The 25496-nt window shown below is 50.8% G+C and overlaps 1 protein-coding gene across 2 annotated transcripts; it reads left to right on the forward strand.

Annotated features, from left to right (window-relative positions):
• Positions 1–684: 684 nt before the first annotated feature.
• On the forward strand, positions 685–24306 carry MORF4L1 (mortality factor 4 like 1). 2 transcript variants are annotated; one of them, XM_079764136.1, is made up of 13 exons: positions 685–836; positions 7405–7451; positions 9743–9810; positions 12580–12696; positions 14376–14462; positions 15495–15575; positions 15979–16004; positions 16895–16983; positions 18376–18477; positions 21185–21273; positions 21810–21982; positions 22497–22581; positions 24061–24306. In XM_079764136.1, exons 1-13 carry the CDS (start codon positions 797–799, stop codon positions 24143–24145), a joined length of 1089 nt encoding a protein of 362 aa, XP_079620262.1. In that variant the 5' UTR covers positions 685–796; the 3' UTR covers positions 24146–24306. The 2 variants fall into 2 exon arrangements, with proteins under 2 accessions (XP_079620262.1, XP_079620263.1); XM_079764137.1 differs by lacking the exon at positions 12580–12696 and having other exon boundaries at positions 687–836.
• The last annotated feature ends 1190 nt before the right edge of the window (positions 24307–25496 follow it).

Below are 25496 nucleotides of genomic sequence, written 5' to 3' on the forward strand. Positions count from 1 at the left end.
TCCAATAAACTCACAAAAATTCTTTACAGGTTTCCATGTGTTTTTTTTTACGTTAACACCGCCTTTCTGTGCAATTCTCACTGTGCACGTATTTTGCAGCTGAGCCAACTAGGGACTTTTGAAACAGGAGAGCGACGTGAGGCCCTGCATACACGTGGCGTGTTTTGTGCACATCCCTGGAAATCGGTGACGAAGGCTGCAGGAGCAGGGTGACGCACCGCACGCCTAGGGGCTCCAAGGCCAAGCTCGCCCCTGCAGTCCCGCGGGACCGCCTCGAACCCCTGGGATCCGCAGGCCACGTGGACTAGCAGGGAGCCTGGATCGATGATGGTGGGTCCCGTCCAGGCCTCGGGACCCTCGCGCTGCCCACGCCCTTTCCTCGCAAGCCGCCTCGCAAGCACCACGTCCTGGGGGCCCGCGGCCTGCACACACTGGGCCTTTCCCGCTCTTTATCGCCCCACGAACCTCCTCCCTCCCGCACCCCAACACCGCCCAGAATCAGGGGATGGGGGGCGGGGCGGGGGAAAGCGGATGAGGAGTGGCCCCGGAACTACACTTCCCGGGATGCCTCGCGCGGCGCGGCGCAGAGCGCGTGCGCGGCCGGGGGCGGGGCGGTTGGCAACGCGGCTGCGCACTCGCGGCTTCTGTGAGGTGTTTGGGCGCCGGCAAATCGCGCCCGGGATGTAGAGCGGGCGCTGCCCTCGGCGTCTGACGCGCAGCTGGGTGGGGTGGCGAGTGGGGGGCGGTAGTCGGGGTGGTGGGAGAAGGAGGAGGCGGCGGCGGCGAATCCCTATAAATGGCGCCGAAGCAGGACCCGAAGCCTAAATTCCAGGAGGGTGAGTGTGGGCCCCGGGCGAGGCGGCTAACGGCGGCGGGGCGGCGCGGGGCCGGCGGCGCTTTGTGCGGAGGCGCATTGCGGCGCGGGGCCGGGCGCGGCCCGGGGAGGGCGCTCCGTGGGGGTCGGGGGAGGCCGAGGGCCCGGGGGGCGCGGGCGCGGCGGGCCTCTCCCGGCGGCTGTTGTGTGTGAGGCGGCGGCGGCGCGGCCGAGGGAGCGGGCGGTGGGAGGGCCGGGCGCCATGGCGGTGCGGAGGCGGGAGGCGGCGGGCGAGCGGACAACGGCCGCGGGCTCGGGGCGGCGACGTGGGTGGGGGGGGTGGGGGAGGGAGGAGGATGCGGGGCCCTGCGGGGCGGGCGGGGCGCGCGGGCGGGAGAGCGGAGCCGCGAAATGGCCGCCGCAAGATGGCGGCCGGCGCCTCCCGCGCCCCCTCCCCGCCGGGCGGGCGCCGCTTTGTGCTGCCCGCGGGGCCCCGCTCTCGGCCCGGGGCGGCCGCTCGGGGAAAGCGGGGAGGAAGCCTTCCTGCCGCCCTTTTCAGATAACGGGGCGGGCGGGCTCCCGGGCGGTGACATCTGAGGAGCAGTGACTGGGAAGCCCCGTGAGTTTATTTCATTTTATTTTTTAAAATCTGTGTTTTACTGACTTTCTCAGAGAAAGCGGAAGGGGGTGGGGAGAGAATCAAGGGTGGGCCGCCTCCTGCACGCCCCCTGCTGGGGGCCGAGCCCGCTACCCGGGCGTGTGCCCTGAGCGGGACTCGAACCGGCGACCCGCGGGTTCCCGGATGAACGCCGAACCGCTGAGCCACACCGGCGGGGCCCAGGGAGTATGTTTATTCATTGGCTTTTTATAGAAACTTTAAAAAAATACGTTTATTGGTTTCAGAGAGGAAGGGAGAAGTAAAGAGAGAAACATCCATGATGGGAGAGAATCATGGGTGGGCCGCCTCCTGCTGGGGCCCCCTGCTGTGGGGGCCGAGCCCGCTACCCGGGCGTGTGCCCTGAGCGGGACTCAACCGGGGACACGCTGGTTCCCGGATGAACGCCGAACCACTGAGCGACACCGGCCGGGCCCTGGGAGTGTGTTTATTCATTGGCTTTTTTTAAACTTTGAAAAATATATATATTTGTTGATTTCAGATAGGAAGCGGGGGAGAGAGAAGCATCCATGATGGGAGAGAATCATGGATCGCCTGTCTCCTGCACGCCCCCTGCTGGGGACCGAGCCCGCTATCCAGGCATGTGCCCTGAGGGGGACTCGAACCGGGGACCCGCTGGTTCCCGGGTGAACGCCGAACCACTGAGCGACACTGGCCAGGGCTGTTCATTGGCTTTTGGTGGGCAGGGTTTTGGGCCTAGGGTGCAACCTGGCCGCCCCCCTCCCCCACCCACCTCGCAGGGCAAGACAGCGCTTTGATTTCACAGTTAAGGAGGGGAGGCCTGGTCGTGGGCTAAAGTGGCAGTAAAACGCTTTAAAATTCCCTTTGTTGCTGGGCATGTGGGTGTTTGCTTACCATCGAGGTCCAGAGGGCGGCGGAATATGTTCCTAGTCGCGATTTTCAGACTTGGGTGTGCTTTAGGATTGCTTATAGGGTCCTATATCCCAAACCTAAGTATGTTGTAAAACTGAGATATTTAAGAAGTTTTTAAGAAAAATTAAAAAATACATGTTTTTGCCCTGGCTGGTTTGGCTCAGTGGATAGAGCGTCGGCCTGCGGACTGAAGGGGGGTCTCAGGTTGGATTCCGGCCGGGGGGCAGGTGCCCAGGGTGCAGGCTCCATCCCCAGTGTGGGGCGTGCAGGAGGCAGCCAATCAATGATTCTCATCATTGAGGCAGCCAATCAATGATTCTCATCATTGATGTTTCTGTCTCTCCCTCTCCCTTCCTCTCTGAAATCAATAAATATGTATTTAAAAAATACATGTTTTTATTTTTTTAGAGAGGGGGAAGGGAAAGGGATGGAGAGAAACGTGAATGAGGAGGAACATCCTGGAGCGCCCCCTACTGGCGATCAGCTCGCGACCCGGGCCTGTGCCCCGACCGGGAATCCAACTGGTGGCCTCCTGGGTGGATGCTCAACCGCTGAGTTGAGTTATACCTGCGGGGGTTAAGGGCCATTTAAAAAGAAAAAACTTTTATTGACAGACAGGAAGGGAGAGGGATAGTTAGAAACATTGATGTGAGAGAAACAGCGATCGCTGGCTGCCTCCTGCGCGCCCCCTACTGGTGATCGGCCTGCAACCAGGCATGTGCCCTTGACCGGAATCGAACCCCGGGACCCTGCAGTCCCTGGGCCGACGCTCTATCCACTGAGCCAAACTGGCCAGTTTGTTTTTTCTTTTTTGTTTGTTTTTATGATTGGCTCCCTCCTGTGGATTTATTTTTCTTCGTGTTTTAGAGCAGGGGTTCTTAATCTGAGTCAGTGCAGATAATTCAGAAGATTCGCAAACTTGGGCTGGAAAAATATTACCTAACTGAAATTCATTTTAGTATTTCAATTAGGAATGTGGCATCCCACCCTCCTCCCCCAAACAACCCAGTAGTATTAAGTAGTATTAGCGGTATGTTTTCATATTCTTAGTATTAAAGCTGTTGAAGATATGTGCTCCTCATGACTTCAGAATGTTCTGTATAAACTGAATTAATGCCATAAATAATGTGCTGTTTTGCTAACCATGTCAATGTAGGTGGTTTCCTTGGTAATACTGTGCGCTACGTTTTTATGAAACATTCTAGGGAAAGGCTCGTGGGCTTCGTCCGACTGTCAGGGTGAGGGACAAAAACCCCTCCTGTGGGAGGGAAGGCGCAGGAGGCATGGTCTTCCCGAGAAAGTGCTTACATTCTAAGCTACACTGAGTGGCCAGATGATGATCTCTGAACGCATAATAATCTGGCCACTCAGTGTGTGTGTGTGTGTGTGTGTGTGTGTGTGTGTGTGTATTAGAGGCCTGGTGCATGAATTCGTGCATGGGTGGGGTCCGGCCAGCCTGGCCAGTGGGGGTTGGGTGGGAGGGGGACATGGGCGGTTGGCTGGCCTGTCTGCTGGTCGAACTCCTGGTCGAGGGGACAATTTGCATATTAGCCTTTTATTATATGGGATATACACTGAGTGGGCAGATTATTATGCGTCCAGAGATCATCATCATCTGGCCACTCAGTGTAGAGCGATGTAGGGTGAGGGGCGTGGATGACAAAGGAGAATCCCTGTGCTGCTAGAGTGGTGTTTTATTTTTTAAATCCTCACCCAAAGAGTGAGGATATTTTTTCCATTGTTTTTTTTGGGGGGGAGGGAGGAAGGAGAGAGAGAGTCACACACATCAATGTGAGAGAAATACTGGTTGCCTTCCGTAGCACCCCACCAGGGGCGGGGATGGAATCTGCAACCCAGGTATTGCCCTTGACTTGGACTCGAACCCGAGACACTCCCCTGTGCAGGCCTGAACCACCACAGTGAGGCTACAGTGGTGAGTTAGAGGAAAGTGGGAACCAGGTACCTTTAAGCAAGGCTTTGAAAACTCCGAGTCCATCACTTCCAGATGTTTTCTACTCTCGTGTCAGAGCTGAGTTGCATAAGTAGCATTAAGAAATTACAATTGTTTATGTGACAAGTTCAGAGGATACCTTGTAAGGAAAAGGAGCGTTCCAACAGTTGTAATAAAACACTGCCGAAGAATTGACCTTATGTAATGCTGCAAATACGAATGATCAGAAATAGTATTTTTTGTAATTCCTTTAAACTTGAAAGTGTTTTTCTCATTTCATAGTGGTACAGCATATGTTATGTAAGCAGTTTTTAAGCACAGTATTTTGCACCGGACTTGGTCTTCGTGTAAAGAAAACTGTGGGGCCCATTTTCGGGGGTGGGGGGTCCCTGCCTGGCCAGGACTTGGGACATGGCCGACGTTGGCCTCGAAGTGCTGCTCCTGGACAGGGAGCGGGGGACGGCAGTGCTGTGCATGGTGCAGTGGCGAGCATCGGGCCGGACCACAGTTGAGTTGGATACTAGAAAGGATTTCGAGTGGAGAAGGGTTTGAAATCAAACCCGATACAGCGGTTGGCTCCCTCCAATCACCAGGCTTTCCCTCCGCTTCCATGAAAGGGAGGCATTTGTTTTCCTGGGTCCCACTCCTCAGCCAGCTTCCATTGATTTTCACCAAATTGTTAGGGCCCTGCAGCTAGAATGGGGTCAGAGGGCTTTCGCTTCAGTGCAGCTGTCTTGGGCAGCAGTAGCCGAGAGGATGGGGGGGTGAGGCCTATTTTAGGGTGCCTTTGAAGTTTCCCTGGAGAGAAATTGAGACACAGGTCAGATCTTTGGTGCTGCTGCTGACTAGCTCTGTACCTTACCTGTGCCCTGGGCTCCTGGCCCACAGTGCTCAGCGACGGCTCTAGCCCAGGCCTCTCAGCCCCAGGCGGGCACTCAGTGCCTGCTCCATGGCTCCATAGCATCGTCCACGATGGACCTGAACCCCCTCCCCCCTCCCTCCCGTTCTGGTTCGTGCTCAGCAGCCCGGAAGGCCTCCTGCACGCAGTGCTCTGCTTCGCTGTCCTGACTTCTCTCGGGGTTTGGTTCGGGCGCATTCAGCGACCCCGGCTGCTGGAGACTCCTGTGACCGCTCCCTGTCCAGTCTCCACGGGGAGCTCTGAGGGGCCCCCAGCCCCAGGCAGTGTCCTCAGAGAGGACCCCTCGCAGGAGTCACGTAGCGAACGTTAATCAGTAAAGCCACTGAGTCTCCTTGGAGAGGTTCTAGTATGTTCCCTGTGAGGCTTCTGGTCAGTCATTTTAAACACTGCTCCTGGAGATCTGGTCAGAGTTGGGAATCCTGTGCAGAATCAGGTCCACGTTTCATCACGTGACATGGAGGCATTCCGTGGTCTGTAACTTGCACGTCTACCTTTGCACGCTTACCCGATGCTGTAGTGACGGCGCATTGCTCCTACTGAAAGAGGAGTGTCACTCAGTATGTCTCCCTCCACTTGGACCTTTGCCTTGACCTTGGCAGCAGCTCCTCAGTCCCTCTCACTGTTTATGAAGATAGTTAACATGAAACCCGGGGCTTGTGTGAAACCGTCCGCTTACCTATCCCGGCTCCCCATCAGCCTGACCGCGCTACACAGGCAGGTGCACGGAGGACCCGGGTGACAAACCCCGGCTCCCTATCAGCCTGACAGTGCTACACAGGCAGGTGCATGGGAGACACTGGGTGACAAACCCCGGCTCCCCATCAGCCTGACAGCGCTACACAGGCAGGTGCATGGAAGACCCGGGTGACAAACCCCGGCTCCCCATCAGCCTGACAGTGCTACACAGGCAGGTGCATGGAAGACCCGGGTGACAAACCCCGGCTCCCCATCAGCCTGACAGTGCTACACAGGCAGGTGCATGGGAGACACTGGGTGACAAACCCCGGCTCCCCATCAGCCTGACAGTGCTACACAGACAGGTGCATGGAGGACCCGGGTGACAAACCCCGGCTCCCCATCAGCCTGACCGTGCTACACAGGCAGGTGCATGGAGGACCCGGGTGACAAACCCCGGCTCCCCATCAGCCTGATAGTGCTACACAGGCAGGTGCATGGAGGACCCGGGTGACAAACCCCGGCTCCCCATCAGCCTGACAGTGCTACACAGGCAGGTGCATGGAGGACCCGGGTGAAGGTGTTGAAAATGAACAGTCAGGTTTGCTGTGATATTTAGGTTGAAGGTTTTTAAGTTGTAATTTTTGAAGACTTAAAAGCAGCAGTAATGTGTTTATATGGGGAAACTGCTCTAGCCTCTCCAGAATTGAGCGGGTGGGCTGTTTTAATTTAATTTAGACCTAAAGGACCTGAGTGTGTGGGACGGCCTGTCACCGGTGGGTCTGTTGAAACCACGTGGAGAAATATGCTTCTGCTACAGTAACATGTGATGTGGCGCTGCCGGGAGCCGCCTGCCTGAGTGACCGGCCTCCTCCGGTCCCTTACGTGTCAGTCTTGCAAGTCTTAACGGCAGGTTCCCGTAGCGTGTGAGCTCCAGAGGTTGGGATTCTTGTGTATTTTGGGTTCATTGAAGCAGCCCAGTGTCCAGAACATGGATGATTAACACACGGAAGTCATGAACATGAGCCTCTTTAAAAACAAACCCCCAGCCATTTCTGATTCACACGGACATTTTAATGTGTAGGTTGCTTTACTGATTTTAATTAATAAAAAGTCTGGAGGCGGAGCTATAGAGAGAGCATGTGGTTCTACACGTGGATACGTCTTCGCCATTGAAAACACAGCCAGCCGCCAGCAGGCAGGTGCCGGTTGTGTTTGCCTGCAGTGATAGGCGGGTGGTGACTTAAACAGATGGGCATTCGAACACGCTGTGCTTGTGGTTGCAGCAGATACCGAGGTGTGATGTAGGACACTGATTGTTTGTGAAGGCAGCTAAACTACGAAATACTGAAGTTTGCTCCGAAGTGGGGCTCCGGGCACAGCCGCTCCCGCTTCCCTGGCTTTGTGAGGAAATGCCGGGTACAGGTGTGAGGGCTCCGTGTGACTCTTCCGTGTGAGGAGGAGTGACCGCTCACCCCCCGCTCTTCCCTTTGCAGGTGAGCGAGTGCTGTGCTTCCACGGGCCCCTTCTCTATGAAGCCAAGGTAGGCAGCCCGCTTCCTGTCGGGACTTCCGGGAGCTGCTGGTCTGGGCTAAGGCTCTTTCCACAGGCGTGGGGTGTCTCCCTCCTGTGACTGGGCGTCCTGCTAGCTGGAGGGCCTGCCCCCTTCACCCGGGAGTTGGAAGGAGCATTTGAGGAGAGAAGACTGGTTATTGATCTGAGGAGCAAGAGCATTTGTAATTCAAGACTTGTGAGAAAACACTACCAAGATCAATTTTATTTATATATCTTTAAATATATCTTATTGATTTTTTACAGAGAGGAAGGGAGAGGCAGAGAGTTAGAAACATGGATGAGAGAAACATCCATCAGCTGCCTCCTGCACACCCCCCACTGGGGATGAACCCGCAACCAAGGTACATGCCCTTGACCGGAGTCGAACCTGGGACCCTTCAATCTGCCGGCTGACACTATCCACTGAGCCACATCGGTTAAGGCTCAATTTTCTTTTTAAATCCTCACCTGAGGATATTTTTCCATTGATTTTTTTAGAAAGAGTGGAAAGGAGGGGGAGAGGAAAACATCGATGTGAGAGAGACACATTGATTGGTTGCCTCCCACATGAACCCGACCAGGGTCAGGGATTAAGCCTGCAACCGAGGTACATGCCCTTGACCAGAACTGAACCTGGGATCCTTCGGTCTGCGAGCAGATGGTCTACCCACTGAACCAAACAGTCTAGGGTCCAAGGTCACATTTATTTTTATTGTATTTTCCCCCCAAGGTCAATTTTATATGCAATATGCTAAGTATGCACTGAGCTAATTAAATTATGTTAAAGCTAACATTAGGAATGAGTATATTTAACTTTTATTTGTTGTTTTGTTTGGCAAAGTTTGAATCCTAGGGGGCTCCCTTTCCTCGATCTGTGTGTGCTGAGATCATAAAAAACTGATTTTACAGGCAAAGATGAATGGGATAATGCGTTCCAAAGTCAAAGATATTTCTAGTACTTTCTGTTAACTTCTTTAGGACAAATAGTAGGATGTGACTATTTTTAACAATTGTGTGTTGTTGTTTTTTTAAGAAAATGAGTCACGGTACACAAAACAGCAAGCTATATATGTTTAATACTTTCATTGATTATTTTTGAGAGGGAGGAAAGGAGAAGGGATAGAGAGAAGCATCCATCAGCTGCTGCCTCCTGCACGCCCCCTGCTGGGGATGGAGCCCACAGCCCCGGCTTGTGCTCCAACCACCGGAGCCACACCGGTCATGGCACGGAACAGTTCACATTTCTGAGTTCCTCTTTGTAAAGAGTTTTAAATTAGAAACCAGCCTGCTGGTGGGGCTCAGTGGTCGAGTGTCGGTCTGAGAACCAGGAGGTCACGGTTTGATTCCCGGTCAGGGCGCATGCCTGCGTTGTGGGCTCAACCCCTGGGGAAGGGCGTGCAGGAGGCAGCCGATCCATGGTTCTCTCTCATCACTGATGTTTCTCTCTCTCCTCTTCCTTCTCTCTGAAATCACTTAAAAAAATATAAACAATAAATCTAAAACCAGATAGTTATCACTTGTCATAGTTAACAACCTCCTGTGTCCATTCTAATTTGTTTGGCTGGTTTTAAGAACAAAAAACATTTTTACTGTATCACTTTGCAAGTTGCTGATATTCTGCACCCAAACATAAAAAAACTTTTTTTTAATGTATTTTTATTGATTTCAGAGAGGAAGGGAGAGGGAGCTAGAAACATCAGTGATGAAAGAGAATCATGGATCTGCTGCCTCCTGCACGCCCCACACTGGGGGTCAGGCCCACAACCTGGGCATGTGCCCTTGACTGGAATCGAACCTGGGATCCTTCAATCTGCAGGCCGGCGCTCTATCCACTGAGCCACACCAGCCAGGGCCTAAACATTTTATAGCCTTTCCATAAGCTAGGGAAACTGTCAGATGTGTTGTAAATGTTTGTCTTCAGCTGACTGTGGTTTTGAAATTACAGTTTCTGGCTACTTGGACTTTGAGAAAGTGGAGACTAACACTCACGAGCTGTTCTTGGGGAGCTTGTCCAGCCCCTGGTTCAGGGTTAGGGCCCCTCGTGCTTATGGCTCTTCGCTTTGCTAGACTGACTCCAGCAACTGGTGACATTTCGGCAGTTTTAGAATTGTTACTGCTTACAAAGTTTCCATAATGCTCTTGTAGAGAGTCACGTTGTGGGGGTTCATTTTGGCCACCTCAGAGTTTAAGTGTAGAAAGAATCTTGGAAAGATTGGATACTTTAAAATCATCTCTTCTTCTTTAATATCTCTGAGTGACATTTTTTCTTTTTTATTTCAGTGTGTAAAGGTTGCCATAAAGGACAAACAAGTGAAATACTTTATACATTACAGCGGTTGGAATAAAAAGTGAGTATTAGATCTTTAAAAACAATCTTCTATTTATAATTTTTAAAGTAACGTGTATCATAGACTGGCATAAACATGCTTCTTAATTGTACAGTTTTAACATGACATGTTTTGCAGCAAGGGTGAGCCATTGAGTATGATGGAAATAGAATAGAAATTAGGGTGCAGCCATTTTATTTTACATTTTTTGGAGTAATTCTTGTGTTCTAGTGTAATGTCTCTGATCATCATTGGTCAACCAGCTAACCTTTTTTGGGTTTTGGTACACTTTATTTTACATTTATTTAATTTCTCCCCATCACCATTTACCCACTCTGCCCCCCTACAATCACCACACTGTTGTCCATGGGTGTCTCTTTTTTTCTTTTTTGCTCAATCCCGCCACCCTACAACCCTCCCCTTCCCCGCAATCCTCCCCTCCCCTACACCCCCCTCCCGTTTTGGAATATTTTAGGATAGTTTGATACATATATATTTTTTGCCCTTAGCACAAACTCAGTCACTATGTATGTTATGTCGAGCAGTTACAGTCAAAGTGAGTCGGACTTTTCTACCTAGAAAAGGGAAAGGGATAGAGATTGTCTGATATCCAAGTAATGACCAACTTAGGTTGACAGAATGTGATTTCATGTATTTCAGTTTTACCACATGGCTTACTACAGACACGGGCATTTCATTACAGAACTTAACTCTCCACCTTGAAAAGTTAGTGTTGTTTTTAAGATAGAAGATTTTTATTGATTTCAGAGAGGAAGGGAGAGGGAGAGAGAGATTGAGAGAATCATGGATCGGCTGCCTCCCACACGCCCCACACTGGGGATCTAGCTCACAGCCTGGGCATGTGCCCTTGACTGAAATCGAACCCGGGACCCTTCAGTACTCAGGCTGACCCTCTATCCACTGAGCCACACCTGCCAGGGCGAGAGCGTCTTTTTAGCGGGGGTGCGTTGGTCTGAGCTGGGTGTGGACAGTGGGTAGATTGAACACCTAGAACGCCCAGCTGGTGTCCCCTCAGTGACAGCCCTTGCACCCTGGGGCCCACAAACACCACGTCTGATGATTTACTCCTTGGGGTTTTGACTGGGAGAGCTTTTCAGTGACTCAGTCAGTGATGGCGTTTCATCTGCAAAGGGGGGGCTTCGTGTGCCTGAGTGTGCGTGGCCCCCGGGCTCCCCGTGGCACTGCCCCCTGATTGGCTGGTGCTCCTGCTGGGGAGGGAGGCTCTGTGAGGATGCCCGACTGTGGTCTTGTTCCCACAGTCCCCTCTCCAGGGGACCACCCCGGGGGTTAGGTCCTGAGGAACGTTTCCACAAATGCTTTTCGCTGAAAGGAGAAAGCACAGCAAAACAGAAAGCAGACCCTGAGCCTTCCTCCCACTGGTGAAGTCGTAGAAAGGGGGGCACCTAGAGGCAGTTCTGACACATTAGGGAGTCACCCAGGTAACGGTAATGGAATACTTCTAATGATGACAGGAGGTAACGGAACTCAGTGCCTTTCGCTGGGAACACCGCTTCTGAGCTTAACTCTTTCACGTGTAAGAGCTGTTTTGCATAAAACGATGTGTGGGTGTGTACAGCTTAGAGGATGGGTTTTAAGTGGTGTTTATAGTTTAAGAAATTGTGAAAATACCAAATTCTTATAGTTTCTCATTTCACTGCTTCAAAATATATTGAGAACACTTTTTCCTTTGTAATGTTATAGACCAGTTTTCAGCTAATTTTACATCAAATATTAAGTGGTTCTTTGAAATAGAAGAAAAATGGCAATAAATATTAGAGAGCTTTATTAATACCTGTGTAGATACACTGAGGAATCTTAATATATCAAGGTGTGCTTTGTGGTTGATTTGGTATGGAGGTAAATAGGTGTAATTTTGAAAATGTTCATCCTTAGTATTTAGGGGAGCCTTAAGGAAGCCCGTCTGAGGGGGTGGTTACTCAGTGCCCGCGTGTGGGGTGCTCGGTGCTGTGTGCGCAGGGCCAGCCTCACTGGCTTTGTGGGCTCCTCCGAGCGGCCTTCAGAAAACCCCTGAATTCTCGTGCACGTCATCTACACGCAGAGTTTGAGTGTTTGCCCTTTAGCTACGACCTTAATAATTAGCCATCGATGTTCCTCAGAGCAGAACATGGCCTTCCATTTCCCTGTGGTTCAGCGAGGGTGATCAGCTCCTGGCAGACAAAGAAACTCAGAGCTGATTGCGTTCTTTAGATCAAGGTCCTTTTTAAAAAAATTAAAAAACTTTAGGTAGGGGGAGAGAGAAAGAAAACACTCGTGTGGTTCCCCTCACTGATGCATGCACCGGTTGACTCTTGCGTGTGCCCTGACCCGGGATCGAGCCCGTCCCCTGGGGAATCGGGGAGGCTCTCGGCTGCAGTGCTCCCTGGCCAGGCCCAAGGTGCTCCTTGTCAGAGGGGGAGGGGTTTGCAAGGTTCTGAATGAACTTTGTGGTAAGTAAACGGCGGCCAGTTCCCTTGAATTGAGAGAGAATTAGAACAGCTGTAAGTAGAGGTAAATAAAATCCTCATTTCCCAAATGGTTCGTGGGGTATCTCACTTTGAGAACATTATGCAGCGAAAGCTCCACTCCACATTGGAATTTCCTTAAACTGCAGTCAGTGTATCCGTGGTTCTGTAAGCTCGATGGGTAAGATCCCTAAGTCTCCAAGCCTCCCTGGGACTGGTTGACCCCGACGTTAAGTTGTGCCTGAATCTTAAGCCTCGGCTTATTGTGCGCTGGTTACTGAGACTCTGTGCTGTGCTTCTGCATCAGAGGTGCTGGGCGGCCCAGGCGCTCTGAACACGCGTGGAAGACACGTGAGGATATTGTAGCCCTTTTTCCTGTTCCTGAAGGAGCTCCCTCAGTACACCACCCCCTCCTGACCTCTAGGTAAATGCATGTTTTCACCTTTTTCTAGGCATCGTGGAGGGTGGTTTTAGTCCTTCCCCTTTGGCTGTCTTCCCTCAGAGGTCAGGGGGCAGCCACTGACTGGGGGCTCGAGGACACGCCTACCGGTGTCACGAAGGAGCTCCCTCAGAGGAGGAAAGAGGCCCTGGCACGGCTAGCGAGCCCCGAGGGAGGCGCTGCTCCCTCCCCGCGGGCAGAGCGCGGCAGGCCCGGCGCCGTGGCCCCTGGTGGAGCGGCGGCTGTGAGCCGGGAGGTCACCATGCTGTTCCTGGCGGGCCAGGCATCATGTCTTGTTTTTTAAACCATTATTACCTGAGGATATGCTTTTCATAGAGTCCAGAGAGAGAGGAAGGCGGGGGGAGACATCTATTTGTTGCCTCACGCACACACCCAGACCAGGGACCAACCCGGGACCCTTTGGTGCATGGAGTGACGCTCTAACCACTGAGTCCACCCGCCAGGGCAGAAACCCTATTTTGAAGAAGCTTTTTTTAAAAAATATACTTTATTGATTTTTTACAGAGAGGAAGGTAGAGGGATAGAGAGTTAGAGAGAAACATCGATCAGCCGCCTCCTGCACACCTCCTACTGGGGATGTGCCCGCAACCAAGGTACATGCCCTTGACCGGAATCGAACCTGGGACCCTTGAGTCCGCAGGCCGACGCTCTATCCACTGAGCCACATGGGTCAGGGCAAGGAGCTTTTTTCTAGCGGCCAGCACGCCTTAGCAGCCAGCTGTTTCAGCAGAGTGGGCGGGGCTACGTTTTGATTGGAGAAAGCCCTCTTTTCAGTCACACCGTGGAAGCCAGTATATTCCTTTGTGAGTGAAGGTTAGAGGATGTGGTCTGATAAGCCATTGTATGCGATGCTTTCATTCACAGCGTTAGCCCGATCCATCTAGTGGTCATGAATATTGTATGTCTCCTAGTATGTTGCTCACACACCTCGAGTGTTAATTTTTTTTGTGTTAAACTCTCACGGGTTTTACCTGCTGTGGCGTGGGTACTGTTATCCTCATTTTAAGGTGATGGAACGAAGGCACAGAATTCTATAACTTTGCTATTACAGCTAGGAGCCACTTGGTTTTCTTTAAAAAGGCAGCAGATCGTCTCCTGGCTGCTTTCTTTTTTTAAAATTACAGTTCGTTAAGGTATCTTCATTCTGTGAGATAACTGTTTAGGGACATGCCACCTGGTTCCTGAGGTTGCTCTGTGCTGGGCTTCCTAATCCGAGGTGCTGTGGGGCCCAGGTGCGCTTAACACACTGTTACATGCCAGACTGTTACATGCCAGACTCTTGGTATGTGCCAGGCTCTGTTACATGCCAGAATCTTGGTACATGCCAAGGTCCATTACATGCCAGGCTCTGTTATATGCCAGGCTCCGTTACATGCCAGGCTCTTGTTACATGCCAGGCTCTTGTTACATGCCAGGCTCGTATGCTGTTTTGAAAAATGATTGAATAATTTGCTTTGCACTCTGGCAGTTAGAGTTGGAATGTTGCTTTTGAGAATAGGAAGTTTACTTCCTTCACAGAAGGGAGACTTCCACTTGAGTCCCCGTTCACCCAGAGTCTTGCCTCGGGGATTTCTAAAGAGTAACTGGATAGAGTCTGCGTGGAGGTGAAGATGCTTGAATGACGTGGTCTTTTCTCTTTGCAGCTGGGATGAGTGGGTCCCAGAGAGCAGAGTGCTCAAGTACGTGGACACCAACCTGCAGAAGCAGCGCGAACTGCAAAAGGCCAATCAGTAAGTGCGGTGGCAGCATGAGAACAAGGAGATACGGCTTTAGGTTAATGTTTGGGAATGGAGTGAACAGTAGACACCATGCTGGCGGCCTGGCTTCCAGGTGATTCCTGGCGCTTGTCAGTCGCTGTGGGACGGCTTTGGCCTCAGGCAGTCAGAGGCCTCTCCTGGGAAAGCAGGCAGCACAGCTCTGAGTTCCCGAGTCCGTCCTTGGAGGAGGTGGGAACACAGGGTGTCGCTGGAAATTCTCGTAGTTGGCAAACACTGTCATCTGCTCTTGTCGGCTCGGGAAGGCGCAGCTGTGTGGGAGGTAATTAAGGAGAGGGGGCGCCCCATTATTAACCTGCAGCTGTAGAAGCACCCTGAGAAAAGGAACCCAGAAGACGGGCGGTCTATTTTCTTTTCATTTCAAAGCTGAAACGTAGGTCAAAATTGAAAATAAAGAGATCAAATAAAACATTGGGATTAGTGAATTCCAAAACAAATGGAATTTTCAATCATGTGAGATAATCTATACTAATAAAAGAGTAAGATGCAAATTGACCATACCTTCATGACACCCACCAGCCAATCAGGAGCGAGTATGCAAATTAACCCAACAAAGATGACAGGTTAATTTGCATACCCAGGCGCCCGAGCGGCCCAGGGCAGGTGTACCGCACCGCCCCAGCTGCTCCGGGCCTCTGGGCAGCGTGGGAAGGCAGAAAGGCGGCTCCGGCCAGAGCGAAGGCGGTGCCGGCAGCCTGGGGAAGGAAGGCCCATTCTTGCATGAAGCTTGGTGCATCGGGCCTCTAGTCTATTATAATCACCTTCTACATTTACTTTAATTTTGGTAGATACAGAGAGCAAATTCTTAGGCCTTTTAGTCTTCTTGAATGGTTTCACTTCTGTAAATATATCATCTGTTTGTCCAACTTGTGAAAACTATGTATCAGAATATGTATCTATACGCTTGGTATAAATTTCAAAATGGAATCAATTATTTTTCCATCTAAGGGCTCATTTTACGACGACTACATTGCACTTGTTTTGCAGGGAGCAGTATGCAGAGGGGAAGATGAGAGGGGCGGCCCCAGGGAAGAAGACGGCGGGACTGCAGCAGAAGAGCGTGGAAGTGTAAGCCTGGCTCCCTGTGTCCCTGTGCGCACGGCGCTACGTGAGCGGCCTGTCCGTGCCGTCACCCTGTGCTAGGGCTTATGGGTAATAGAAGCTGGAATAGGGTAACTTTCTTTTCTTTTCTTTTTTTTAATTCTCACCTGAGAATATTCTTTTCCATGGACTTTTAGAGAGAGCAGAAGGGGAGGGGCAGAGAGAGAGAGAGAGAAACATCGGTGTGGAGGGGGAAGGGGATTTAACCAGCTACCAGTAAGAGTCCTGTGTCTGAGCAGGAAACTCCTCCTGGCCTGATTTTATCATTCAAGGCCGTATTTCCCTAGGAACTCATCCCTGATAAAAAGGAGTTGGAACAGAGGCAGTTTTACTAGCAATAATTATGTATCTTTTTCCCTTCTCTTTTCAGGAAAACAAAAAAGAACAAACAGAAAAGTAAGCATATTTTGTTAAAATTATTTTACTTTTATAATATTTAATTTTAAATTGATTTAAATTTAAGTTAGGCAAGTTTTTAAAAGTCATTTACTTAATTATTTTAATGTTTTATTAATTTCAGGAAAGGAGAGGGAGGGAGAGATGGAAACATCGATGGTGAGAGAATCATTGAATGGCTGCCTCCTGTAGGCCCGCTGCTGGGGAATTGAGCCCCAACCCTGTGGGCCATGTGCCTTGACCCACGCCTGGGGTCACAATTGTGACCTCCCGGGTCAAAGGTCGATGCTCAGCCACCGAGCACACCGGCTGGGCGTGAGCTTTCGTTGGAGTGAGCTCCTGTTTATCGATGGTCTCAGATGTGACTCATGGTGGTGCAGAGCGGCACCGTGACCTGACACCGTTTTCCAGGGAGGAGCTGAGCAGTATTTCCATCATGGTCATTCTCAGGGACGCGCCCTGAGGATAGCTTGTAGAGGGCAGTGTTACAGATGTTCATAAAGGTCACATTTGTGGTGGGAATGGGATTCTTTTTTTAAAAATATATTTTTATTGATTTCAGAGAGGAAGCGAGAGGGAGAAGGAGATAGAAACATCAATGATGAAAGAGAATCATTGATTGGCTGCCTCCTGTACCCACCCCCCCCTGGGGATCGAGCCCGCAACCCAGGCACATGCCCTTGACTGGAATTGAACCCGGGACCCTTGAGTCTGCAGGTCGATGCTCTATCCACTGAGCCACACCAGCTAAGGCGGAATGTGATTCTTTAACATAGATTCAGTAACACCTATGTCATGGGAAAATGACATGAAGGGTGTGTTATGAGAGCTTTTTCTTAGGAATTTGTCATTTAATCACTTAAAAGTCTCTCTCACCCTCCCGTTTCTAGCACCTGGGAATGGAGACGGTGGCAGCACCAGCGAGACCCCTCAGCCTCCTCGCAAGAAGAGGGCGCGAGTGGATCCGACTGTGGAAAACGTGAGTGTCCTTCATCTGAGCAACAGCAGGTCAGCGTGCTGGTCTCCGCTCCTGTTGCAGCACAGGGGAGCGGCAGGACTCGTCTCAGAGCCCGGCTCGCGGGTGCTCACTGTCATGGAAACACTCCTCCTGTTGGGACAGAGGGGGGGGGTGTGGGGGTGTGTGTGTGTGACAGGGTGTGTGTATGTGTGTGTGACAGGGTGTGTGTGTGTCACTGTGTGTGTGTGCGCGCGCGCGTCAGTCACAGGGTGTGTGTGTGTGTGTGTGTGTGTGTCTGTCACGGTGTGTGTGTCACAGGGTGAGTGTGTCACAGAGTGTGTAATTCTAGGTGTGTCTTGGTTAGATACCCCCCTCCCCCAGCTCATCCGATGTTGGTGAGTGTTGGGTTTCTGCACACGATTAAATGTGTCTGCGGTGTTGGCTGCATCGGGCCTCAATAATGTCCTTTTGTTAAATGGGCGGAGACGCCGTGGGAACGGAACTCCTGTTTATACCCATTTGCCTGCAGTGCAGCTGGTTTTATTTTACGTCGTTTTGCTCAAAGTCGGGAACTTAATGACCTTGAGGACTTGCAGTGTGGATTGAACAGGTCACACTCAATGGCTTAGTGTGGGGCAGGATGGCTTCATAAACCCAGAGAACTATTAATTGTGTGTGTGTAATAGCTTTGAATTCTTAAAAAAAATTTTTTAAAAAATATTTTTATTGATTTCAGAGACGAGAGAGAGGGAGAGATAGAAACATCAGTGATGAGAGAGAATCATCGCTTGGCTGCCTCCTGCACGCCCCCCAGTGGGGATCAGCCACAGCTGGGTATGTGCCCTGACGGGATCAAACCATGACCTGGCTCCAGGGCCTGGTTCCACTGTCGAGTCACATGGGACAGGCAGCAGGGATGTTACTCCTAGCTGACACAGTTTACATTTCTGATGCTACGGTTACATGGCAGTGGTGTTCTTACGCACGGCGTGTTCTGGAAACAGGCACTGTGAGGAGCCATTGAAGGCTTCACTGGTGGTCAGTACACTTAGTTGTATGTTGTGCATTTGAGTGAGTGTGTTTGGGATGGACATTGAATATCAACAAATATGGAAACTTAGGAAAAGCACAGCAGTCAACACACAGAGCGGTCACTTACAGAAGATCAGGAACTCGCTGAGGAATTGTTGCCTGCACATGAAAAAGCACCGAATTAACTAATTTCCTGTCCAGAGGACATTCCTGTTTCCCGGCACCTGATGTCTTTTCATTCTGACTTTGAAGAGACATGAGGCGGCCTCTGTGAGCCCAGGAAGGCTTACACCCAGGGCCTCTCCGGGCGAGGCAACGCCTGTTGGTGGAGGAGCTGCCGGGGCAGCCAGAGGAGACCGTTCACAGACCTTTCTCCTGCAGGAGGAGACGTTCATGAACAGAGTTGAGGTCAAAGTGAAGATTCCTGAGGAGCTGAAACCATGGCTGGTTGACGACTGGGACTTAATCACCCGTCAGAAACAGGTAACGGCCAACGCCTCTGGTCATGATGTGCGAGTGTGCTTCCCAGTGTGGAAGACAACCGCTCCTGAAGGAGCAGGTCGTGTAGACGGGGCTATTGACGGCATCCCTCCTGAATGCTGTAATTGAGAGAGCGTTGGAAGAATAAAAGTACATACATAAAGTTTGAGTTAAAATGATACAAAAAGATGGAGAGGATTCATTTTTGGAAGCCGCTAGAGCAGGAATTACCCTGAAAATTGCTAAAGACAAAGAAGTGCGTTTCCGGTCCTCTTATTGAAAATGGGACGTCCGTACGTGTGTCCCTGCTGGTGAGATGGAACAGGACGCGCACAGTGCCAGCTGCAGGCAGGCACGGCCCCCACAGAACCAGGACCGGGGCCTCGTGAGGAGGTGCCCGTGTCCCCCCACAGCTGCTCCAGGAGAGACTAGGACAGAGGAGCCGGTGTCCTGTGACGAACAACGTGGGGGCGGGGGTGACGCCTGAGAGACCCGGGTCGTGGACAGCATGTGGGCTCCACTCATTCTTGGCGTGGGTCTGGCCACACCGCCAGGGTGGAAACCGTGGCTCCACCATTTACCCTCTGGGGTGGCACAGGTTGCTCAGGCACCTTAGTTCCCACATTTCGGGGAGCAATGGCCCCGGCCTCAGAGCTGATGAAGGAGGCGGAGAAAGAATTGGGCGTAGTGTGCACACGGGAGTGATGGACAGCATGGACGTGCATCTGTGTGCGGGTCCCACATCCAGGGTAGCTATGGGTGTCCAATGGGAGCCACTGGCCACGTTTGGCTGTTGATTTGAAGTTAGTGAAATGACGTTTCCTTGGCCACATGAGCCACGTTTTAAGGGGTGGACAGTGCTTTTACCTATTTTGTAGTAAATACTATTGAGTGATTTCTTTAAAACACATTTTTATTGATTTCAGAGAGGAAGGGAGAAGGAGAGAGAGAGAGAGAGAAACATCAATGATGACAGAATCATTGATTGACTGCCTCCTGCACGCCCCCTTCTGGGGATCAAGCCTGCATCCCAGGCATGTGCCCTTGACCGGAAATCGAACTGGGGACCCTTCAGTCCACAGGCTGACACACTATCCACTGAACCACACCGGCCAGCGCTTGAGTCATTAAAGCTTTGCCAGTATAATTTTTCTGTAAAACAGATAATGCTAGAACAGTGGGTCCTCGGGTTACGTCGGAGGTACGTTCCTACGACAAGACATAACGTGATTTTCGCCGTGAGTCGGAACCCACCTACATAAGCACCTACGTCACTCACATGGAGCACAGACACAGCAGTGATGAAGTGAAACAGTAAAAAAAGTTAATGGAAAGATAGCAATTCCTGACCTTTCCTTGTGGTAAATAAATAAAACATAAAGCACATATGTACACACATCAAAGCGACGGAACTTCCTTCCTATCTAATAATAGACAAATATGCAAATTGACCATACCTCTGACACCCACAAGCCACGCCCACCATCCAATCAGAGCGAGTATGCAAATTAACCCAAACCAAGATGGCTACAGCCACAGAGAGCAAGGTTTCCTAGGTAACAGAGGAAGCCAAGCTTTCTGCCTGCCCTTGCCAGGCCTAAGCCTCCACTCAAGCTACAAAGTTTCAATTATAGAAGGTAAACAAATGGTGGCAGAATGGAGCTTGAGAGAGCAGGCCAGGGTTGCCGCTGGCAACAGGGGAAGCAAAGCTTTCCGCACACCCTGGCCGGGCCCACCTGCTTAAGGCTACAAAGTTTCAATTATAATCCCAACAAAAATGGCTGCCGGCCTCGGAGGGAGCCCCAGGCTTGGCTCCGCTCCAGGCTACAAAGTTTCAGTTGTAGAAGGAAAATAAATTCCAGATACCAGGGCCTCCACTTGGGTTGCCAGGGGACGTGGCCGGCCTGCAAACCACCACAGGCCCCTCGCTCAGGCCGCCCCACACCCCAAGGGAACCCCCACCTGATCCTGGACGCCCTTCAGGGCAAACCAGCTGGCCCCCACCCCTGTACCAGGCCTCTATCCTATCTAATAAAAGAGTAATATGCAGATTGATCATCACTGCAACACACAATATAGCTGCCCCCATGTGGTCAAAGATCCTGCCCCCATGTGGACATAGGATGGCCACCATAAGATGGCTAGCAGGAGAGGGCAGTTGGGAGGCACCTGGCCTGCAAGGGAGGGCAGTTGAGAGGGACCAAGCCTGCAAGGGAGGGAGGTTGAGAGGGACCAGGCCTGCAAGGGAGGGCAGTTGGAGGTGATCAACCCTGGAGGAGAGGGCAGTTAGGGGTGACAAGGCCAGCAGAGGAGGGAAGTTGGGGGCAAACAGGCTGGCAGCAGAGTGGTTAGGGGGTGATCAGGCTGGCAGGCAGAAGCGGTTAGGGGCAATCAGGAAGGCAGGCAGGCAAGCAGTTGGGAGCCAGCAGTCCTGGATTGTGAGAGGGATGTCTGACTGCCCGTTTAGGGATCCGACTGCCCACCGGGATCGGGCCTAAATGGGCAGTCGGACATCCCTCGAGGGGTCCCATATTGGAGAGGGTACAGGCTGGGCTGAGGGACAACCCCCCTCCGTGCACGAATTTCATGCACCGGGCCTCTAGTTTTTTATAAATAAATGGGAGATGGCGACGTAACCACGAAACGACATACATCAAGGCTGATGTAACCCGGGGACTGCCTGTATTTAAGTGCGTTTCTTGTTTTACAGCTCTTTTATCTTCCTGCCAAGAAGAATGTGGATTCCATCCTGGAGGATTACGCAAATTACAAGAAATCTCGTGGGAACACGGATAATAAGTAGGCTTATAGTATACTCATGTGTGAATAATATCCAAAGATACTTCTTTCAGCTTCTTTTCAAATAGTCTTATTTCCAAATACATTACGTGAAATGTGTACCTACTTAAAAAAAATACTATCAAACACTAGCAAAATAGAATTTCACTGGCTTGACACAAGGGTTTGGCTGGCAAGCTTTTTGTTACAGAGCAGATAGTAAAATTTTAGGTAAAAAATATAAAAACCACTTTTAGCCTGAGGGCTTTATTTGTGGAATTGGTTTTTTGGGCTCTTGCTAGATCCCTTTTTAAAACTGTTTAGTAAAGATTTCATCTCATTTTATATATACACATATACATATACATATATATAACATATATATATATATATATATATATATATATCTTTTTTTTTTTTTTTTTTTTTACCCTAACCCTCATCTTATTATCTAACCTTTTACTTAATCCCTGGTACGCATGTTGATTGAATTAATTCCCATCTCAGTTCTTTTCAGTGGCTGTTTTGGGTGTAAATTGTTTTTGCTCGTTTGTCAGGGAGTATGCTGTGAATGAAGTGGTGGCCGGGATCAAGGAGTACTTCAACGTCATGTTGGGCACGCAGCTGCTCTACAAGTTTGAGAGGCCGCAGTACGCCGAAATCCTTGCGGACCACCCTGACGCGCCCATGTCCCAGGTGTACGGAGCGCCGCATCTACTGAGACTATTTGGTAATGCGCCATTTAGGAAACAAAATGCCACTCTTACCTCCCCTCCCCCCTCCTTGAGCCTTTAATTAAAAAAAAATCCTTTTATTGATTTTTTGTTTTTTTTGAGAGAGAGGAAGGGAGAGGGATAGAGAGAAACATCCATTAGAAACATCATTAATGAGCTGCCTCCTGCACACCCACTACTGGAGATGGAGCCCGCAGCCGGGCATGTGGCCTGACGGAATGGAACCGTGACCTGGTTCCTGGGTTAACACTCCTCCACTGAGCCACACCCGCTGGGCCTTTAATCTTCTTTTCTTTCCTCATTGATATCAAGGAGTAATACAAAATAACATTCTAAAACATTGCATTCCCATTTGAACTTGTGCCTATTATTATTATCGAAGTTTAAAAGTAGAGTCTCTAAAGTTACGTCTTTAAAAGGAGTTGGCGATGGTTGTGTTTGCTGCCATGTTTAAAGTAGGCGCGTCGTGCTCCTGGGTGTAACTTTGACGAAGTTGTTTTGTCTGAACAGTACGCATCGGCGCCATGCTGGCCTACACGCCTCTGGACGAGAAGAGCCTGGCCTTGTTACTGAATTACCTGCACGATTTCCTCAAGTAAGTCCGGGCGGGTGCGTGACGTGAGAACCAGAGTGCGTGCAGTCCCAAGTGGCTGGGGGGGACGGTGGGCCTCTCACGGCGGAGGTGGCCGTAATGGGGAGGGACGGCAGCAGCTGGCTGGTCTGGAGGAGACGGATCTCAGATCCGCGCTGTCGTGCGTGAAAACTGGTGAATCGAACACTTCCAACTATTAGGGTAGCAAAGGGGAAAACGTAGCGCAATATTTATATGATTTTTGTGGTGAGAATGGCCTTTCTAAAAAACAATAGAGGAAATGGTTGATAAATTTGACTACAAATACTTCGAATTCTACGTGATGAGACTCTGCTCTTAAAGGTGATGGGTGATGGGGTGCTGCGGAGGAGAAAGGGCCTGGTACCTGAATATACAGAGTTTTGCTATGAAGAGAAGATGAGCGAAGCATGACAAATTCAAAGACATGGAAGTCCACGGGGATGTTAACATGACGACAGTGAAAACATTGCTGGTCAGATTAGCTCAGAGTGAGAAGATTGAAGGCCTGGGGGAGACTGTTCTACTTGTGCAGGTTTTGGGGCGTTTTGGCCGTGCATATTCCGTTTTCACCCGTGCGTCCTCCTTGAGTGGAAAGTCATGCTTTTGGAAGCTTATCCTGTAGAAATATGTGAATGCACCACGATTTCCAAGCAGGTGGTAATGGAGAGGGCGCTGTGACTCCCCTCATTTGTAGAGAAACATTTTCAATCTTTTTTTTTACTATATTTTTATTGGTTTCAGACCGGAGGGTAGAGGGAGAGAGAGAGAAACATCCATGATGAGAATCATGGATCGGTTGCCTACCGCACGCCGCCCACTGCTGACCGAGCCCACAACCCAGGCATGTGCCCTTGATGAGGATCGAACCGGGACCTTTCAGTCCGCAGGTTGACGCTCTATCCACTGAGCTGAGCGGGGTAGAGCAATATTTTCAATCTTTACAAACATCTGGGGAAGTCCAGTTCAACTTGACAGTGGATTATTTCATGGTGTGGTACTGGGAAGAAAGGGTGACATTTTCTATTGCTACTTCATACATTCCTGTATTTGAATTTCCTTAACACCCTAGCCTATATAATAAAAACTAATATGCAAATTGACCTCACTCCAACTCACAAGATGGCCTGCAGGGGAGGGCAGTTAGGGGTGACCAGGCCTGCAGGGGAGGGCAGTTGGGGGTGACCAGGTCGGCAGGGGAGGGCAATTGGGGGCAATCGGGCCAGCAGGGGAGCAGTTAGGGGTCGATTAGGCTGGCAGGCAGGCGAGTGGTTGGAGCCAGCAGTCCTGGATTGTGAGAGGGATATCTGACGGGTCCCAGATTGGAGAGGGTGCAGGCTGGGCTGAGGGACACAAACACACACACACACACACACACACACACACACACACGTGCACGAATTTCGTGCCCCGGCCTCTAGTTTCTGTAATGAGGGATTTGTAACGAGGAACTTGTATTTGTAGGTATCTGGCAAAGAACTCGGCGACTTTGTTCAGCGCCAGCGACTACGAAGTGGCCCCTCCCGAGTACCACCGGAAAGCCGTGTGAGGCGCTTCCCTCCCGCTGGGATCTCGGCCTCGCTTTCTGTCCTTAGTCCTCCTGTACAAACGCTGTACTTCGGAAACGTTAGTGTATAACAGAATCGATGTTGTTTTCTGTTGGATTTTAAACAGAGAAAATAAAAGGGGTTCCAGCTCCTTTTTTCTTTTCCTTCTCTCTCTCTCATTTTGAAGTTGCTGCCAGTGTATCGACGGACAACAGAGAGACGTGCTCTCGCGTCTCCTATGCCTAGTTGACAAAGCTGCTTTAATGCTGGTGGTCCTCCTCCTTTGACACTGCGCACTTTTATAACACGTGTGATGTGACACACGCTGACTCCTAGTGCCAAAGGTTCGCTCCGTGTATAACCGCCCGTCATCCGTCTGTGCTCCTTTTTTTTACGGTGCTGACAGTAACGAGCTTCTCCGCAAGTCGTCCCCATGGTTCCTGGGGCCTGTGTCGGCTCCGATGGCTGAGGATGGTGGCTTGTTCATGGTTTTGTATTTGTGTCTCATGCACGTTCTCCCACGATAGACGCAACGCATTGTGTAGCTGCGGTTTTCTGGAAAAGCCAATCTTTTAGGAATTGTTTTTCAGATCTTCAATAAATCTTTTCTTTAAATTTCAAAGAGCGGCGTGCTTGTGTGGATGCGTTTACACGACCTCCGTGTCTGCATGTTCCCCCTCGTGTTGAGACTGGTCTCAGGTGGTGGTCTCCCTTCCGGCTTGGCCTCCAGGGGCCGAGAAGCGTGGCGTCGGCACCTGCCCCTGACCCGCAGCAGCTCTGGCGGCTTGCGCTCACGTTCTGTTGCGGTCCGGCTCTGAAGTTAGAGGGTCACGTGGCTATGGCTGTGTTTTTCCTAAACTGTCATTAACTTAGAGCAGTGGTCGGCAAACTCATTAGTCAGCAGAGCCAAACATCAGCAGTACAACGATTGAAATTTCTTTTGAGAGCCGAAAACCGACTTCTGGGCATGGGCCACGAAGTTTCAATCGCACTGTACGTGCGCACCCACACGTGGTATTTTGTGGAAGGGGCCAAAGAGCCACATGTGGCTTGCGAGCCGCAGTTTGCCGGCCACTGACTTAGAGCACTGAGGGGATTTTCACTGTGTGACAGCTTGCCGTCAGTCCGTTTGTTTAGGGTGTTGACCACATTCACGGTGCCTGAGATCCCGGGTTCTTCTTCGTCCACTAAGACCCCCCCCACCGCTTAAATGTAGTTCAGAGCAGGACCCTGACAGGTGTGCCCGTTGGTGCTAAAGAAGGCAGTGTCTCCCCTGGACATAAAATCTGTGAAGTGGTTTTAGTATTTTTAAACTTAGTAACCCTTTTTTTTAATTGTTTTTTTTTTTTTTAA

This window comes from Cnephaeus nilssonii, assembly GCF_951640355.1.
Source record: "Cnephaeus nilssonii genome assembly, chromosome: 24".
Classification (NCBI taxonomy): Eukaryota; Metazoa; Chordata; class Mammalia; order Chiroptera; family Vespertilionidae; genus Cnephaeus; species Cnephaeus nilssonii.

Bases quoted from the DNA above. Each gene is read 5' to 3' on its own strand.
- MORF4L1 (XM_079764136.1), top strand. From the start codon at position 797: ATGGCGCCGAAGCAGGACCCGAAGCCTAAATTCCAGGAGG. The intron at 16,984-18,375 runs GTGAGTGTCCTT...TTTCTCCTGCAG, and splicing joins TGGATCCGACTGTGGAAAAC to GAGGAGACGTTCATGAACAG. The intron at 18,478-21,184 runs GTAACGGCCAAC...CTTGTTTTACAG, and splicing joins TAATCACCCGTCAGAAACAG to CTCTTTTATCTTCCTGCCAA.